Genomic DNA, 18647 nt, shown 5'->3' on the forward strand with positions numbered 1-18647 from the left:
TGAAGAAGAACAATTCCATTCAGGTGGTTTTCATAGTTGGGAATCGAACCGTCCAATCATAAGACACTCGATGCATGGGACCTGCTGCATGCACGGCGCGGGCTCCGATGAGTGACGACGATACTTCTAAGGCCTCCTTTGGTTTGGAGAAATTTCATAGGAATTTTAGAGGATAGAATTTTTTTTCCTTTAGAGCCCTTTGGTTCATAGAAATAGATTCCTATTTCTACATAGGATTGGTTTCTATCCTCCACATTTCATAGGAAAATAAAAATGAGCCCAGACTCAATGGAAAAATTCCTTTGGTGCCAACCAAATGACATCTCGTTTCCTATTCCTAATCATAGGATTTGAGATTTCTAAATGCATTTCCCTACTTCTGGATACCGTTTTACGTATCATTTTGCCTGTGCCACTAGGCACTAGGAGACACTCCAAAAGGACGCGGGTCAATGCTGAGAGGAGTCAGACACATGTGAAACTGCAAATAACATCTCCTTCCATTCAGATTATTTTTGCAATCAGGGTTTTATTTTCTGAAGCATATATAGTGCCCCTGACGAGTGACCCACATAGATCATTCCAATTATTATAAGCAGTTGTTTGGACCTCCGGAAGCGAATTTTGTGTCCTTAGATGAGTCAAGGGTTGAGGATGTTCCTCAACTTGAAACTGACGAGAATGAGATTTTGACTGCTCCCTTTACGGAGAAAGAGGTGTTTGAGGCCATCGCACAAATGAAAAATAATAAGGCTTCAGGTCCGGATGGGTTTCCGGCGGAGTTTTATAAAAAATGTTGGCACTTTATTAAGGGGGACCTGATTCCGTTGTTCCATGAGCTTTTTGCTGGACAGCTTCAATTGTTTAAACTGAATTCTGGAACGATAACTCTACTTCCTAAGAAGACAGAGGCCATTCGCATTGAGCAGTTCAGGCCTATATGTCTGCTTAATGTTAGTTTCAAAATCTTCACCAAGGTTGGCACAAACAGACTTACGCAGATTGCACATTCTGTGGTGCAACCGTCCCAGACTGCTTTCATGCCAGATAGAAATATCCTTGAAGGGGATGTCGTCTTGCATGAAACGCTCCATGAGATTCACTCAAAAAAACTAGATGGCGTTGTTTTTAAAGTGGATTTTGAAAAAGCATACGATAAAGTTAAATGGCCTTTCCTTCAACGGGCTTTGCGTATGAAAGGATTTGATCCGGCCTGGAGACACCAGATCGAATCCTTTACGCAAAAAGGGAGTGTAGGGATTAAAGTGAATGATGACATAGGTCACTACTTCCAGACATACAAAGGGTTAAGGCAAGGAGATCTAATGTCACCTATCCTATTCAACATAGTGGTAGATATGCTGACCATTTTAACAGGACCGGCTAAGGATGCGGGGCGGGTAGGCGGCCTTGTTCCGCATTTAGTTGATGAAGGTATCTCCATCCTTCAGTATGTTGATGATACTATCATCTTCATGGAGCACGACTTGGCGAAAGCGAGAAACATGAAGCTCGTGTTATGCTTATTTGAACAATTGACCGGGTTAAAAATTAACTTCCACAAGAGCGAATTGTTCTGTTTTGGAAGAGCTAATGATGACCAGGAGGCTTATAAACAATTGTTCGGATGTGAATTGGGAACGTTACCGTTCACGTATTTAGGTATACCCATTCATCATCGTAAGCTGACTAACAAAGAGTGGAAATGTATTGAGGATCGATTTGAGAAGAAACTGAGCTGTTGGAAAGGGAAGCTCATGTCATATGGAGGGGATAAATTTTGATTAATTAGGTCCTCACAAGTATGCCTATGTTTCTCCTATCCTTTTTCGAGGTCCCGGCGGGAGTCAGGAAGAGGCTAGATTTCTATCTATCACGATTCTTTTGGCAGAGTGATGAGCATAAACGAAAGTATAGGCTTGCTAAATGGGATATCATCTGTAGGCCGAAGGACCAAGGGGGTCTAGGTATTGAAAATCTAGAATTCAAAAACAGATGTCTCCTTAGCAAGTGGTTGTTCAAACTTTCATCCGAGACGGAGGCCACTTGGGCTCAGATTTTGCGAAATAAGTATCTTCACTCTAAAACCTTGTCCCAGGTGACAGTGAGGCCGACTGACTCACCATTTTGGAAAGGCTTGACGAGAGTCAAATCACTCTTTTTCAACAGGACAAGGTTCTTAGTCGGCAATGGAGCTACTACGAGGTTCTGTGAGGATACGTGGCTTGGGGAGACTCCCCTTGCGTTTCAATATCCTACTTTGTATAACGTTGTTCAACGTAGAGAAGCCTACGTTGCAACCGTTCTACAATCCACTCCCCTCAATATTCGTTTTCGGAGGACGCTAGTGGGAAATCGTTGGGAGGCCTGGCTTCATCTTGTTAGATGATTGATGGATGTCCAGTTGTCTCAGCAGCCAGATCAGTTGTGTTGGAAACTAACTAAGAACGGCGTGTTCTCGGTCAAATCCATGTATCTGGATGTTATTACCTCTAGCGTGATTCCTTCCCCGAAACACGTTTGGAAAGTGAAGGTACCTTTGAGAATCAAAGTGTTTATGTGGTTTGTGCATAAACAAGTTATTTTGACTAAGGATAATCTAGCAAAACGCAACTGGGTGGGTTCTGCAAGATGTAGTTTTTGCGACCATAACGAAACTATCAAACACCTCTTTCTTGATTGTCCGTTGGCCAAGATTCTGTGGCGGTCGATTCATATTGCTTTTAATATTAATCCGCCCACTTCTATCAACACGTTATTTGGGACGTGGCTCGATGGGATTGATTCAGATACAGCGAGGCACATTCGTGTAGGCGTGTGTGCTTTATTATGGGCAGTCTGAAACTGCAGAAATGATTTGGTTTTTAACAGAACAACGAACATTCACTTTTTGCAGATTATCTTCAGGGCCACTGCGTTGATCCGTATGTGGTCGCTACTCACTCTGACGGAGGCCAGGGAGCGTTTGGTTACTGCGTCTACCCGATGGGAGATGGTAGCTCAGGATATTTCCAACCGGTTTAGATGGCGGTCATGTAATAGGATAGGCATGTAGTGCTCCTATTTTTATTGGCCAGCCGGTTGTGGCTTTGTCCTTTTTATTTAGCTCTTGTGAGCATTTGTTTACTTCTTAATGCGAGACTTGGAGACTATTGCTGAATATTTTATTAATAAGATGAGTCGTATGCATTTTTCTTGATGCAGAAAGGCTGAGGTACCCTTTTCGAAAAAAAAAGATCATTCTAAGAAATGTTATCATCTCATGTTCTGAGAAGCAGAGCAGCTAAATAAATACTAAGAAATCTAGGCCCGTAAGAGTTCCATTTTTTTGGTTTTTTTGACTTTTTTTTACGAGGTCGTGGTAAATTGACGCGTGTTATGTACGGATGGCCCTTGCCTTTTTCTACGCTGGTTGGTTTCCTCCTTCCTTTCTTTTCTCCTAATTATATGGGCTGGCAGATCTGGGCAATGACACGTCCTTCGTTCAGTTTCCACATCCTTTCCTAGATTGGTCTTTTCAATTCCCTCAAAAAAAAAGATTGGTCTTTTCAATTCTTTCCCTGTTCGAAGGGTCCCATGTGTTTTACGAGCGAGCATGTGGACACGTGTAATTGTTTCCAGCAATGTCCTTTGTTAGTCATCGCTGTAGAATTCCCTAGAAATATCTTGAGGTTAAACGAAGCATGTAAACTAACCGCCTCATACCTGTATATAAGGCTTTTCTTGACCCATAGCCAGCAATCCCGATCTCCACCTATCTGCTTCCTTCCCACGTCCGCGAGCGAGGCCCAGGCTGGAGACGAAGAATCTGGTCATGGAAAGCCGCATCAGGACGTTCGGCGTGGTGGTCATGGGACACCACGCGGGGTCTACTTCACCGTCGCCGTGCGCCGCCGCCGCCTGCAGCCGACGCACTGGCGAGATCCGCACATGGAGAAGAGCAGTAGCAAGAACCAGTTTGAGGCGAGGTATGTGACATCTGTCTCCTGCTAGGCGAGGCCTCCGACGAGCGGCCAAATCGACGTGAGGTGGATGTTGCAGGCGCGTCCCTCTCCCCTTCCTTCTTTCTTTTTGCCTGCAACTACCATGTCGTCTTTGCCATATCTTCTTTCCTTGTTATATGTTTTTTCACCCATGGGGATAGAGATGTTAACTCAGTTTGGCATTGAAGCCAGTGATTTGTATCCAATAATTTTAGTTAATAAGGTTGTAACAGCTTATTTCAGTCCATGGTGAGTACATGGTCTTTTGATTTACTTTTTTTGTAGTTGTTTTACATATTGAGCCGGGGTAGCAGATGGAAGGCATTGGCACGCAGAATTGAAAACACTGTTGTATGACTACAGACTCTTCACTGGAATAAAAACAGGTGCGTGAGATGATAGATCACGACAGACATGCATGCTCCAAGTTGTGAGCAGTTTTGTTTTTCAGAGAGATGTTTATCCTATAATGGGAATTTTTCTTATGAATATTTCTTACTGTGCCACTCATGTGGTGTTTGGTCGGAGGTGCGCATGTGCAGCACCATGGGGTACTCTTTGGCTGAAGTACATATTATGTATCTTCTTTGGACCTAAATCAGATTGTTCAAGTGGTGTTTGCTCAGAACATGCAGGTGAAGCACCATGGGATGCTCTGTGGCTGAGGTACAAATTTATATCTTTTTTGGTTTGTCAGAAAGCAAGATGTTGGAAGAAAAGACATATGCATCTTATGAACTAATCGAATAAGGCCTTATAATTTTAACATCTTAGATGTAACATTTGGGAACGCGGTGTTTTTGTGTGTGCTGATAAGAGTCTCATTACTTGAGAGTCGACAATGATAAAATCGGCACTGTCATATATTATTGTGTGCTTTTACTCTATGTGGACAGTTTGTAAGTGTAACTGTGTATAGTTAATGGCTAAATCACATCGGCAGGGAAGCACTATGAGCTTAGACACTAGCTGCAAGAGTGTTCCGTCTACAAAGGTACAGAAAGACTAATAGTTTCATTTATCATCTGGACAGTCAGCTACAAGAGTGTTTTCTCATTTCTCATTTTTAAATAATGAATTGTGAGTTTGCCATCCAAATTTCATGACAAAGGCATACAGTGTTATAGTTGACCAGAATATGCATTTCCTTCCTCCCTCAATTTCATGACAACTCCATGAGGAAGATGTGCATCTAGCTACGGGGCGGGAAAGCCGCCGTCCATCGGGCATGGCACGTCAGCACGACTGGGGCCTCCTGGGTGATCCTCTTGGTCGATGCTGTGGTGCAAGAAGAGCAAGACAGCAGGCGCACAGGGTCAGACCGTGTCCTCGATCGCACAGTCCACGACGCTCGATCCCCTCATCAACCTCCAGCTCCAAAATCCCCTGCTCCTCCGCAAGTGCTGCCGCTCCAAAATCCTCTTTCTCATCTCTCCAACCCTCTTCAGGTGCCTTTTCTGTTTTTGATTTGTCCTCCATGTATATACTCCCTCCGTTCCATAATATAAGAACGTTTTTCAAGTTAACATAGTTTGAAAAACGTTCTTATATTATGGGACAGATGAAGTAGATATGTTCTCTCAAAGGAAATTGCGTACATGATATCCAGTTTTTTTTTAACAGGGAGAAGCGCCAACTGACGCCACATTCATTCAGGTCTTTTTTTAAAAAAAAACTTTCAATCTATTCATCTTCAATCATGGTAGTATAACGAATATCAAAAATAAAAATTACATCCAAATTTATAGACCACCTAGCGACGACTACAAGCACCGAAGCGAGCCGAAGGCGCGCCGCCATCATCGCCCCTTCATCGCCGGAGTCAGGCATAACTTATTGTAGTAGACAGTCGGGAAGTCGTCGTGCTAAGTCCTCACAGGACCAGCACTCCAGAACAGCAATCGTCGCTGATGAAAAATAACGTAGATCGGAAGGATCCAAACCGAAGACACGCGAATGTAGACGAACAACGACGAGATCGAAGCAAATCCACCAAAGATAGATCTGCCGGAGCACCTCCACACGCCCACCAGCAATGCTAGACGCACTGCCGGAACGGGGGCTAGGCGAGGAGAACTTTATTCCATCCTCAGGGAGCCGCCGCCGTCTCGTCTTCCTGAGTAGGACACAAACCCTAACAAGATTGAAAAAAAAACTAAAAACGGAGCCCTCCCACCGGCCCTTGCCAGGATCCATCGTGTCTCCATGGTCCTAGGGCCACCGGAGCAAGGGGACGCCGGCGAGAAGCACGAACCTTAACTTTCTTTCTTAGAAGAGGAGGAGGCGGAGCAGTGGAACACGGTACATTCATTCAGGTCAAATGCAAAGTACAACATGGATTACAAAGTCCTGTAGATGAACTTGAGAGAGTTTAGAAATGAAAGGACAAGGAGAGTGCCGATGAGGTGAACTGAAGAATTACATCCAAAGACAGGTTCCTCCGAGGAATTGAGTATTGTTTATTTTATATTTGTGTCAATGTAGCAACTCCTATTTCTGATGAATCTGACCTTGCAAAGTTTTTTTTATTTGTACATTTCGGCTTCAGGATCTGCAACATAATCCATTTTAACACGTAAAAACTCTATCAAGAACAGAACTATTCTTTCGTTCACTACAAAGATATACATGCAAAACGTACAACAATTCCGAAGAACTTGATAAAAGCAAATTTCAAACGAATCAACGGAGCGCGGCGGGCACGCCGCGCACTACTCGCTAGTCCTTCTCCAAACACGCAGACAGAAATCCAAGGAGAAGGAGAAGGAGCCATTATCTCCGTCAACTTGGTTTTCCGCTGGGCAGGGCCCCGGCCTAATCAGGGCGTGTAATGTAATCACGGATGGACACCAACTAACACAAACATAAAAAGTAGAATGTGTTGTCCCTGTCAGCCTGAATTAAGAACACGATGGGCTGAATCAGCTTGGCGTCATCCATTGATCGGTTGCTTGACCCCAAGTCTTCGGCCTCTTCCGTGGCACGCAATCTTCTCCAAAGACGGCCGGCCGGCCACAAAGATTCAGCGTGGCCGGTGATCTTTCTTAGCCACGCAAAAAGGGTAATTTTTGTGCACTTTGCTAAAGCTCCGGCAATTGTTTCCATATGTTAGTAGGCCACACACATACATCAGCCATTACCTATGCTTGAGCTGCATGCAACTTTGGCTGATGGGGAAAGGGTTCCGTAACATGCAGAGAAAGATATCTTCACACAAGACATGTCAAGAAGGCCTCCATTCAGGCAAGGTCATTTTCACAGTTACTAATTCTTTTTCTTTTTTTTTTTGCGGGGATACAGTTAGTAATTCGATTAACCATTGAGAAAGCACAAGACAGTCGATGGATGTGAGCTGCCTGCCGCACTCACAAGCGTTGAGTGGTGACGGCACTCACATTCGAAGCTTCGCCTGTATATCCTACCCGGTGTGCATCGATCTAGAATTCTATTATTTCTAGTGTTCGTTGTACTGCCGTGATGGAAGATGAATAGATTGAAAGTTTCTCGCAAAAAAAAAAAAAAAGCCGTCGCTGTCTGGTCTGCCTAAGGTGTGAAGGCATGTTCAGACAGGACACTGGCTCCGGAAGGACACCTCGTTCCATTCAGGCCATCTATACAACTACTACTAATACTTCGATGAGACGTAGATAGTTCCTCCTCTATATGCACTGGGATAATGTTATGTGTGATGAGTGATAACTAACTGAACATTGAGAAACTACAGATTGAGTCTCACCTACGAACCCCGCAAAAAAAAAAAAAGAGTCTCACCTTTACGTGTTGTGTAGTACAAGTACATCAGTCTAGATATCGAAAGCCGCCGCGTCGCTCTCTGCCCAAGGTGTGAACGTATGTCCAGACAGGACACTCCACAAGGGCACCTGTCAACGCCGAGCATTCAGATACATGTGAAATTGAGAATAACATTTCCTTTCATTCAGATCATTTTTGCAATTAGGAATTTATTTTCTGAGGCACAGTACTCTTGGTGAGCGAGCTACACAGATTGACCTGAGAAAGTTACCACCCCATCCTCAAGAACAGAGCTAAGCTAAGCCAAAACCAATCCAACTAGGCAGATAAAAAAGTTATCCCCACCAACTAACACAAAATAGGTACGGTACAATGCCTTCTTGTCCCTGTCAAACTGAATTAACAACACAATGCGCTGAATCAGCTTGGCATCCTTCATTGCTCACCTGGTTGACTTGACCCCAAGTCTTTGGCCTCTTCCGTGGCGCGCAATCTTCTCAAAAGACGGCCACTAAGATTTTCTCGACGTCGAGATGTCGAGATCTAGAGTGGCCGGTTCCTGGTCACGCATGGTATGCAAGACGGTCCGCTGGATCTAGCGTGGCAGATTGCAGAGAAATAACATCGAATGGCTGTTAAATGGACACCTCCTGAGAAGACTGGCATGATAAATAATTGCACATAAACCTGGCTGTACCTCGAAAAAGGAAGAACAGAAACTTGATTGTGCACGGCGCGAGGGCACGGTCCAGAACTGGAAGCAGAGTGTTCAATGCCCTGAAAAACAGAGAAAAGAACCAAGTTATTAAAACTAAAACCAGCTTCGAAACAGGCAGATATAACGAAAGTTAAGGAGAAACTGTCTCCGTGGGCTATTTTCTCTAGGTGATTGGCCGGAGCCCTGCCTAATTGTTTCTGTACACAGCTACAAATGGTAATTATCTGCACCAACTGACACAAAATAGTAGCGCTCCAACGTCTTGTCCCTGTCAACCTGAATGAACTAGGGACACGCCACAATGAGCTGAATAAACCAGCTTGTGTGTCCTCCATCACTCGGTTGGTTGACCCTGGACCCCAATTTTTGGGCCTTTCTTGGCAGTTGGCACCCAACCAAACTTGTCATGAGAAGGCCACAATGCGTCGAGATCGACGCAGGATGTCGAGATCTGGCGTGGCCAATGATCTTTCTCAGCCACACGTGGTTAGGGGGCGGTCGCTGGAGCCAGTTGGGAGATGGTGCACCTGATCCGGACACGGAAACGACGCGAAAACGACGGCGGAGACACGAGCGAGAGGAAGAAGAAAGAAGATCACCAGGCAGAGATGCATGCCAAGAAAGATATTTCATCCTCGAACGAACGGTTAAAACTGAGTGTGCACGGACAGTAGCACACAGTCCAGATTCAGGAGCACGCTGGTCAATGCAGAGGGTTCAGACAGGCAAAAGTGACTGGGGGAACAAATTTCATCCATCCAAGGTCATTTTCACAGTTCAGACAAGCAAAAGTGACTTGATCGACGTGCTGACGGTAATACACAAGTGTATCCTTTTCTTTTTCTTTGTTACCAGAAAAGGGCCATGATGGGATTATTTGGTGGCGTCTTTTCAAAATGGCCGGTGTGAGGGTCCTGTGTTTTAATGACCGCTGAAAGAGATGGCCATTTCAAAAGAAGAAGAAAAGCACTGAAGAGATGACACTGCTGTTGGTTGACCCTAGGCCCCAAGTCTTTGGCCTTTTCTTGGCACCAAAGCAATCTTCTCATCAGACGGCCACGGAGACTTGCTCGACGTCGAAATCGACGCGGGATGTCGAGATCTAGGCGTGGGCGGCGATCTTTGTTAGCCACACACACACATGGTTTGGCTAGGGGGCGTTCACTGTAGCCGATAATGTCACATGGCGCACCTGATCCAGACACGGGGACGACGCGAAAACGACGGCGGAGGCAACAGGAGCAGGAGGTAGAAGAAAGAAGAAGAAGAAGAAGAGGAGCCGCTGGTAGAAGAAAGAAGAAGAAGAAGAAGAGGAGCCGCTGGTAGAAGAAAGAAGAAGAAGAAGAGGAGGAGCCGCTGGTAGAATCTGGACCACCAGGAAGATCGCAAACAAAGATAAGTTCATCCCAAGAAAGGTGCATTTCATTTCATCCTCGAAATGGCGAATTCGCCACCTGAAAACAAGGATGGCACGATAAGCAACTGAAAATGAACTGACTGTGCATAGACAGGAGAGGACACAGTCCAGAACCCAGAGCACACACCGGTCAATGCTGAGGATTCAGATAGACAAGCAAAAGTGACCGGAAAGAAGAAATTACATTCAGGTCATTTTCACATCACGTAGGAACCGAGGCAGCGAATCGCAAGGCACCCGATACGATGCGTCGCGCTCGCGGGATCCGACTCACTTCAAATGCACCTCCCTACGTCAGTTTTTGCTTTTATTTTTTGCTTGTGCCACTAATAGAAGTTCTGTCTTTTTTTTCTTTTTGGCGGGGTGGAACAGAAGTTCTGTTCTTCCTCTATATATACTGGGATAATGCTGTCTACTTACCTGCCATTTTGAAACCAGATCCAGATCAGATAGACTGTGTTGATGAAAAATTGAGGGAGAAGGAGATAAGGGGAAGACTTGGAGGCCCCTGATTTTATGATAGAATATGACATCTGACTGTCCACATTTATAATAGTAGGCCACATAAATCACCTATCAGCTATGATCTCATAGATCTTGCTTCTCTCAACTTGAATTTGGAAAACCACTAAAAAAGCCATGAATTAGGAACACAAGAAGCTGAATCAGCTTGACATCCTCAGTGTCCACATAATAGTAGTATATACATCAGCCATTACCCATGATCTCACAGATCTTGCATGCTTTCTCTCAGCTTGAACTAGGAACACAAGGAGCCTAATCAGCTTGACATCCTCACTGCCCATATAATACTAGGCTATGCACATCAGCAGGTAGCTATGATCTCATACATCTTGCCTCTTACCACTTGTATTAGGAGCATAGCTGAATCAGATTGGCATCCTCCATCACTCATCACCATTACTTAACTGTTGACCCTGAGCCCCAAGTCCTTGCCATTTTTCTTGGCACCCAATCTTCCGGTGTCGACACTTGAGAAGTTGAGATCAACACTACTCAGAAAATCTGTCCCACAAAGATTTCTTTGACACGAGATGTCGAAATCGGTTGCGTGGTCGGTGCTCTTAGCCACATAAGACCGGTGCTGATTGGGCGAGGGAGGGGCCGCGAAAGGGATAGCTACCTAATCATGTGTGTTAATAATCATGTCAGTCTCTGGTTTGAACCTGTCAAGATTCTCCATACACTTGTAGCACCCAGTGGCAGATCAGCATTGAACATAGCAAACTTCTTAACCAAGTGTGTTTGCACATGACCTGGATGGAGCTAATCATGTAATTAGGAACCGTATATTACGGTGTTGTTCTATACTGTCTCATATAAGAGGATAAAAATATGTGGTCAGATGCAGGTCCATGAACATGCTCCTAGATTCAGAGGGTTGTCTGCATTATTGCCATTATTTTGCAGTTCCAAGGAAGCTACAGGCGGTTTTTATTATGATCCCAAGAGCATAAAATCTGTCTGAATTCAGCCCCATGTGACGCGTCTAGTTAACAACAACAGGAGCCACAACTACCGCTAAACTAAACAAATAATAAAGCCTCAAAATTAAGCAGCATGTGGTGGATGATGATCATTACAGTCAGGAGAGGAGACTTTGGAGTCGACGCCGGTGCTGCAACGAACAGCGACGTCGACGACCCGCCTGATGACGCAGCCGTGCCAAGTCATCGAAGTGAGGTCAGGATAAGCCAGTTGTGATCATGCAGCTGTTCACAACTGGAACCGGCATGACCTTAAGCGCAATTATCATGCATAACAACTGGTTAACAAGACAATCCTGAGTTGAACACTATAATTTAGTTCAGTTGGAGTATGCAGTGAACCTCTTGCTTGCCACCTGTGAAGGATAGGGACAGGATATCTTCAGGCCTAAGTCAGATCTCTTTCTGACCTAATACATGTGTTAATCTATAATTAGTTTTTTCATTGATGGGAAATACCAGGAATTCCTAGTGCATATGTTTATAAAAAAGAATGTGGTTAACATATGTAGAGGTAAAAAGAAAGGAAGGAGGAAGAAAAAATAAAGGCAGATCATAAAATCTGAGATGAAAGCTCCTCAACAGTTAGTTCAGTTGGGGTATGCAGTGAACAGAGACAGGAGGATTATCTTTAGGCCTAGCCTCTTTCTCCCTCTACACATTTTGTACATTTCCCGCGCCTCTCCCTTTGCATATATTTATAATTTGTTCATAAATTTATATACCGTCGGGGCCTCCTCCACAGCTCTTTTTTCTAGAAAAAACAGAGACGGCGAGAGCGGGCGGTCCGCGTATATACAAGTAAGCACTTTGGAGGCAGCTAACCAACCAACCACCCCCTCATTAACAAAGCACCCAACCATCCAACCTTGAGAAGGTGAGAGCTCAGCTGGGAGAAGAGAAGAGAACACAGGAGAAGAGCAGGAAAGGGAGATCATCATCAGGCTCTGAAGAAACGGAGAAAAAAGTAAGCATCTCTTCCAACCAATCCTCCTGTTCATGATTCTTCCCCCTTCCTCCCTTTTCTCCTCTTCATCGCAACGGAGCTCTGCGCTTCGCTTCCGCTCTGCGCCTTCGGTCTTCCGAACGAAAGATCCTCCTCAGAAATTATTACTGCTACTTCTTTTGCTTGTTCTAAAGAAAGAGACAGAGAATTCTTTTTCTTTCCTTTTTTGGAAGCAGAATTGTCATGCTCCATCAAGGAGGTTGGAATGAACCTGCTTCTTAATCAGAAACTATCTTTGATCCCAACTAACACTGGAGGTTGTTGTAGGTAACTAACCGGTGGTTGCTGCCTGACGCCGGCGGCCATGGCCACCGTCGGGCCGCCTGGCGCCTTTCGGAGGATCACCGTGCACTACAGCAGCACCGCCGGGGACGATGCCAACCACGATGACTTCCTCGAGTATGTGATCGGTGATGTTCTTCAACACCAGGTACGCTTCATATTAGCATCTGCACTTTTCAAGAAAAATTCTGTGGTCAACTGAAACCTTTTTTTTAAGTAACAGTTCTCATTTGTTTTCTTAGGAGGGCCTGCACCAATCCTTCGGCACAGGGGCCCCTGGTGCATCCTGGAGCATGCATTGCTGCCATGGGGAGAGCAGCCGTGGCACAGCAGCAGAAACCTCAGGAACTTCAGATGAACAGATCGCAGCTGACCTCAAATACGCCAGGATGCTGCAGGAGATGGAAGATCTGGATGTGGACACGCCTCCCAACGACGACGAACAAGACGGTACGCGATGCTTTTGATTCAGTTCAGCCAAGGCACATGATGTTTGCTGATCATCATCTGATATATTGGTGTCTTGTGTGGCTTAAATTCAGATATAAGCTGTGTGCCTTCCCCATCTGACACCGATGATGACGATGACCGCGGCGACGAAGAGGAGGTGATTTATTATAGGAACCAATATTTGTAGTTGCTTGCTTGTTAAGCTAGTTATCTGCAGCTTGCATCAAACTAAAAATTCCAAGACCGGTTTGCAGACTGCTAGGCAGGATGATGATGATGACAACGACGACACCAACGACGATGTTGATCCAGACAACATGACATATGAGGTTTGTCTTCAATGAATGTCCCACAGTTTCTTTTTCTGTTACCCGTAAAGGCCCCGTTTGGAACGCGAGATTTCTTTGTCAATAAATAGCATGCCGCGGTTGGTTGTTTCGTCAGAAAATTTGTTTGCTGATTCCAGTCCCTTTTTTCTGCAAAAAAATTCCAGGAAAGGCAGGAACTGGTGGAATCAGTGGGAAATGAGAGCAGAGGTTTATCTGATGAGCTCCTGTCATACTTGGTGCCATGGAAGTACAGGTCAGGATCAGGGTTCTTCTCAAGGAAGACAAACCATGATGAGTGAGTCCAGAACCTTCTCAATCAAATATGAAATCCTTACTGATGATAATTAATCACTAGTGTATTGCTGGAAATTAGTTAATCTTTTGGCAGTAAATCTCTCTTTGTCACTGATGAATCTCTCTGTTTCTTCAACCAATGGACGCAGCACTTGTACTGTGTGCCTGTCTGCTTTCAGAAACCGGGAGAACATCATAACCCTGCCCTGCAAACATAATTACCACGCAAGTTGCATTAGCAACTGGCTCAAGATCAACAGGGTGAGTGTTAAAAATTGCTTCTTTTTTCACCTTTTGCCGAAGGTTGGAAAAAAGTCATGGCTTTGTGCAAAAGTGCAGTTGCTGATATGTGCTCAACTGTTTTGTGAAACAGACCTGCCCAGTTTGCAAGTATGAAGTGTTTGGGCCCTCCTAGCATGTCATCAGCAGCCAATCGAAGCTCACAAGGCGGCGACGCGTCATCGCGGCGCTCGCTTGCTACGCCTACTCATTCAGTACAAAAGAAAGAAAAGATAAAAAAAACAGAATTTTAGTTTGATTTCACTGTCAAAAGGAAGGAAAAGGCACACAAAAAACAGATTTTTTTTAGTTTAAGTTCAAAAGCAGATATTTAGTTGGATTTCACTGTCAAAAGGAAAGAAAAGGAAAAAATATAGATTTTTAGTTTTAGTTTACTGTCCCAAAGGGTGTCTACCCCACTGTAATTTTTGGCATGTGCAAGTGTCCTGATGGTTCAGAAACTTATATTTTTCTGTCCTTGTCATGTTTGTAACTGCTATTGTGGTGCTGTGATGCTACACCTCTCTTGGATATGATACTACTTATGATGACAGGCCACTCAAGTCACACATGATAATAACAAAGGTATCTGAATGTTTCATCAGTCTAAGATCAGTTCCAGCAGCACAAATAAAAACCACAGCATGTCATTGTAGGTTAAGTTAATACTACAGGGTTGAACTGCTATCAAAGCCAACTCACACTCTCTAAGGTAACCGAAGGTTTCACCGATATATGATCACTAGAATGTTCCAGCGAAACAAGATATAGGAAAGAAAAAGAAAAACATGTAGTAATCTAATGGCAATTTCCAATCAATCATAACTCTTGGAGTAGTCAAACATAGGTTGGCACCAATGTGGTTTGTCACATGTTCCACGCATGAACAGCCTGCTCTCTGAGAGTTCATGGGTGATGAGATGGTCGAGATCGTCCATGCCGTGTACAGACTCCGCCATTGGAGTCAAACTTAGGTCGGCGATAACACAGTCTGTCACATGTTCCATGAAAATCCAGTCTGCTTGGGATAGTTCTTCAGGCCCTCTGCAGATGAACAGGCAAAATATTAAACATTTAAAGTTTGACTTGGCAAAATATTAACCAAAGGATAAACAGATCATCTGGACAAAGCAGGGTTGCTATGGCATAACTACAATAAAGCTACATTTTTAGAACCACAGAAATAAAAAAGACGGTGGGGATCGTGGAGAGATGGCCCACTTGTCAGCAAGTGAGTTTGAAAGAAGGTGCTATGGTAAACATGAGGACTGCAATGAATTATGGTCTACAATTTAATCAGCTTTGGTGTTCTGCATCTGAAGACTGAAGCTATCTGTAACTTCAGTTTCAGTGCATAGATCAGCAAATGGATGATAAACAAAATAACAACCAGAGGGGGATTGGTTGTTACACACCCCAATTGCCAATGATCAGCAATATACACAACTTAACTAGAAAATGCCAGGAATCAAAGCACACTGTGTATATGTAGTAAACAGCTAAAAGAACCATGTGCAGCCTTTGAACCAAGTGTTAATCAAACAGAAAAAAAAAATATGGGTAGTTGCTCCTTTTTTTATATGAAAAACAAATGAGATGAGAGGTTTCATCAAATATCTACTACTGCATTTGCATTCTTAACTGTAGATACCGAATTGTCAGTATTGCGAAATGCCAGAATGTTTGAAAACTTAATTAGCAAAAATAAAATATCTAGTGATGTCTGCACTGAGTGTAACAAGTATCCAGACTGTCCCAAGAACATCACAATGGATCAAATCAATATAATACCAATACTCAGGAATGGTCAAGTAAACCAGAGCATGGTAAAGGAATAACAAGAAGATGCAAAACTCAGGAAGAAAGATATGATTCTAGCAAAGAAAGGGTGACACCATAAAGAAAATCTTAGTATCACAGAATTTACTGCTACATCCTTCAGAAGACTAGGTGTGGGTGATTCTATCAGACTTCAAAATCAGTGGTGCCTGCAATTTCATGTATGACCTTGCTTATGGAACTCGTTTCAACTCTTCACTAACATGAACATCTGGGCATTCGTGCAACAACAGGAGAAGGTCCTTTGTAATTGTTTGGAGCTTGCTCTCCTCTGGTCGAAGATTATTCTTAAGAGTACTCTCGTGAAACAACTGCAGAGCACCCTGTGCTGAAATTTCTTGCACGAAGTTATGCAAATCTTCAAGTTTTCCTCTACGCTGGGCGTCGAGCAGCCACTTTTCTTTAAGACTGTCGGAAAGACTAGCAAATGCACTGCTTGAAGGACAACAAAACGAAAATATAATAAATGAGAATGACACAAGAGGAACTTTATACGAGAAAACTGTTATTCACGCAACCAGAAATGCAATTTACCTAGTAATCCCCCGAACAAGACCCCACTTGTATCCAACATCCGCAGACTGCCTATGCCCAAGGTTGAACCCCTCTTGGGCAGCATCCTTCTGCCCTTCTGTTATACCATCCCTATAGCCCATCTACAAAGAAACCAAAAGCCTTACTTTCAAACTTTTTGGACATCACACAAATTCATGATTCATGACATCACACAAACTCTGTATCAAATTGAAGTCAAAATATTCACGTACCTTATGAAACTGGTCCTGCCTGTGGGTCCATTCTCTGTGTAAGCTGGAATCATGTCCTGTAGAATCTGAAGCATCACACCAGGAGTCATCATCTGCAGCAGCAGCATCTTCACCATTGCCTGAATCAAAATTGGTGGAAAACAATTAGATGTGATGATATGGAATGCTATTTTTTTTGTTCAAACAGAAGCTACATTGTTAGAAACTGTATCCAAGTAACATACATGGCAACAAAAGACAGACAGAAGGTTGCAAAATCTAGTGATACTGCATCAGAACAAGGCTAGGGCACTATACCACAGAAAAAGACGGTGGAGATCGTGGAGAGATGGGCCCACTCATCGGCAAAGGACTTTAAAGGGACGGAGGTGGTGTTACGGTAAACATGAGGGATTATGGCCTACAATTTAATTGGCTCTGGTGTACTCAATCTGCAGCTTCTGCGGCTATCTGTAACTTTAGTTCAACGCATAGATCAGCAAATGGATGACAAACAAAATAACCATGAGAGGGGGCACCGGTTATTTCACACCGCAATTTACCCAGGATCAGCAATGCCCGCTAGATTTATGTCATGTACTCCAATACACACAACCTAACTAGAAAATGCCAGGAATCAAATTGGATAGGAATTGAAACAGGATGCACGCGCACGCGCACTGGCCGAAGCCTAAGAACTCCTACCTGGTTCTGTTAGAAACTTGTGAGTGATGTACTATACTTATCATGTCGTCGTGAAGAACAGACCTCCCCTCCCAGGAGATATTCTGCATATGCGATCAGCAGATAAAATTATCATCATTCGGCCCTCATGTGTAACATCCAGAAATCCACAAATGCTCCTGGGCCCCTGTAACACAACTAGCCCCCCGTACGCACATATCCTATCCTATACCTCTACCGTACACACTACTATGTGTAGTTGCTCTGTTATCTGTTCTAGGCTGTGGCTGTCAAACAAAAATAGCTTCCTGAAAAAGAAAATTTTGAACCCCTCCTATATACCTCTACCGTACACACTACTCGTACTCTCTACTCTCTACTGCTGCTCTACTTGGTGATAGCCTCGCCAACGTCGAGCTTCACAAAACGGCGGAAACGCCGGTAAACTGGCGATATGGGACTAAACATGTACCAGCCGCAGCACGGCATCCTCCTACCACAGTGCACGGTCGACGCCGGCGCCTCCCGTCGCTCCGCAGGTCGCGCGTGGCCACCGAGGGGATCCAGTACGGCGGCCTCCATCCCCCTCGTCGTCTCCTGTCCCCGGCGACCTCCGCTGCCGGCGTCACCGCAATGGATCGGCGAGTGAACCGCGGCTTGGAGGGGGCCGACTGGTGGAGCCGGATTCCGGCGGGGTGGCCGGCGCTGTGTCAGATTTGGGGGTCGGGTAAGAAGAGGACGAGGCAGCTCGCGTCTTTTTTTTTACTTTTTTTACTTTTTGAGGCAGCTCGCATCTGTATCTCCTGGCCTGGCTACTGGGAGCCCATGTCCATGTGCGCCTATTGCGGGCCTTGCTGGACACGGCCGGGTAAATTCAGGCCCAACAAGCTGTGACCTCTCTGTATTTCTTCAATCAAAGGATAAAACAAATATTGCTCTTTTCTCATAATAACTTGGGGGCCGATACGCGTCAGCCGGCGGGTTTTTTCAAAAGATCCGCCGCCTCGCGAGTCGCACAATTCAGTGGCTCAACGTCTCCCACTACTTCGCAACAAAGGTTTTGTTGCAGAAACATTTGCAACTTAGGTAAAGTTGCAGAATATTTTTTTTGCAAATAGGTTGTGTTGCGGGATTTTTTTTTTGCAACAGAGTTCTTGTCGTAGATTGTTTTCCAACAGAGATTTGGTTGCAGTTTTTCTTTTTTTACAACAGAGCTGATGTTGCATAGCTTGTCTAAGTTGTAGTGGTCGTCTGCCGCTATGATTTGCAACACCGCTGCTATTGCGAGAAAAGGTAAAGGGCACATGATAGGCAAAGGAAATAACGGACTGTGTGCTAGCGTGCGTGACAACACATGGA

The 18647-nt window shown here is 44.4% G+C and overlaps 2 protein-coding genes across 5 annotated transcripts; one reads left to right on the forward strand and one right to left on the reverse strand.

The window, feature by feature from the left end:
• Positions 1 to 12187: 12187 nt before the first annotated feature.
• Positions 12188 to 14489, forward strand: LOC119329996 (E3 ubiquitin ligase BIG BROTHER-related-like). Its single transcript, XM_037603103.1, has 8 exons — positions 12188 to 12346; positions 12653 to 12815; positions 12910 to 13117; positions 13210 to 13274; positions 13372 to 13446; positions 13611 to 13741; positions 13890 to 14001; positions 14114 to 14489. The coding sequence occupies exons 2-8, from the start codon at positions 12690 to 12692 to the stop codon at positions 14153 to 14155; spliced, it is 759 nt and encodes a 252-aa protein (XP_037459000.1). The 5' UTR covers positions 12188 to 12346; positions 12653 to 12689; the 3' UTR covers positions 14156 to 14489.
• A 159-nt stretch (positions 14490 to 14648) lies between these two features.
• Positions 14649 to 18179, reverse strand: LOC119329997. Of its 4 annotated transcripts, none has more exons than XR_005159858.1 (5): positions 17786 to 18178; positions 16626 to 16744; positions 16393 to 16514; positions 15947 to 16290; positions 14649 to 15063 (listed from the first exon to the last, which is right to left on the reverse strand). XR_005159858.1 is itself a non-coding variant. In XM_037603105.1 (5 exons), exons 1-5 carry the CDS (start codon positions 17868 to 17870, stop codon positions 15055 to 15057), a joined length of 564 nt encoding a protein of 187 aa, XP_037459002.1. In that variant the 5' UTR covers positions 17871 to 18179; the 3' UTR covers positions 14649 to 15054. The 4 variants fall into 4 exon arrangements, 3 of the variants coding, with proteins under 3 accessions (XP_037459002.1, XP_037459001.1, XP_037459003.1); XM_037603105.1 differs by having other exon boundaries at positions 16062 to 16290; positions 17786 to 18179; XM_037603104.1 differs by having other exon boundaries at positions 16027 to 16290; positions 17786 to 18177.
• Between the last annotated feature and the right edge of the window lie 468 nt (positions 18180 to 18647).

This window comes from Triticum dicoccoides, chromosome 7A, assembly GCF_002162155.2.
Source record: "Triticum dicoccoides isolate Atlit2015 ecotype Zavitan chromosome 7A, WEW_v2.0, whole genome shotgun sequence".
Lineage (NCBI taxonomy): Eukaryota > Viridiplantae > Streptophyta > Magnoliopsida > Poales > Poaceae > Triticum > Triticum dicoccoides.

Bases quoted from the DNA above. Each gene is read 5' to 3' on its own strand.
- LOC119329997 (XM_037603104.1), bottom strand. From the start codon at position 17,870: ATGGAGGCCGCCGTACTGGATCCCCTCGGTGGCCACGCGCGACCTGCG. The intron at 16,745-17,785 runs GTAGGAGGATGC...ATTTTGATTCAG, and splicing joins GGCGTCGACCGTGCACTGTG to GCAATGGTGAAGATGCTGCT. The intron at 16,515-16,625 runs GTACGTGAATAT...GTTTCTTTGTAG, and splicing joins GGCAGGACCAGTTTCATAAG to ATGGGCTATAGGGATGGTAT.
- LOC119329996 (XM_037603103.1), top strand. From the start codon at position 12,690: ATGGCCACCGTCGGGCCGCCTGGCGCCTTTCGGAGGATCACCGTGCAC. The intron at 13,118-13,209 runs GTACGCGATGCT...GCTTAAATTCAG, and splicing joins CAACGACGACGAACAAGACG to ATATAAGCTGTGTGCCTTCC. The intron at 13,742-13,889 runs GTGAGTCCAGAA...CAATGGACGCAG, and splicing joins AGGAAGACAAACCATGATGA to CACTTGTACTGTGTGCCTGT.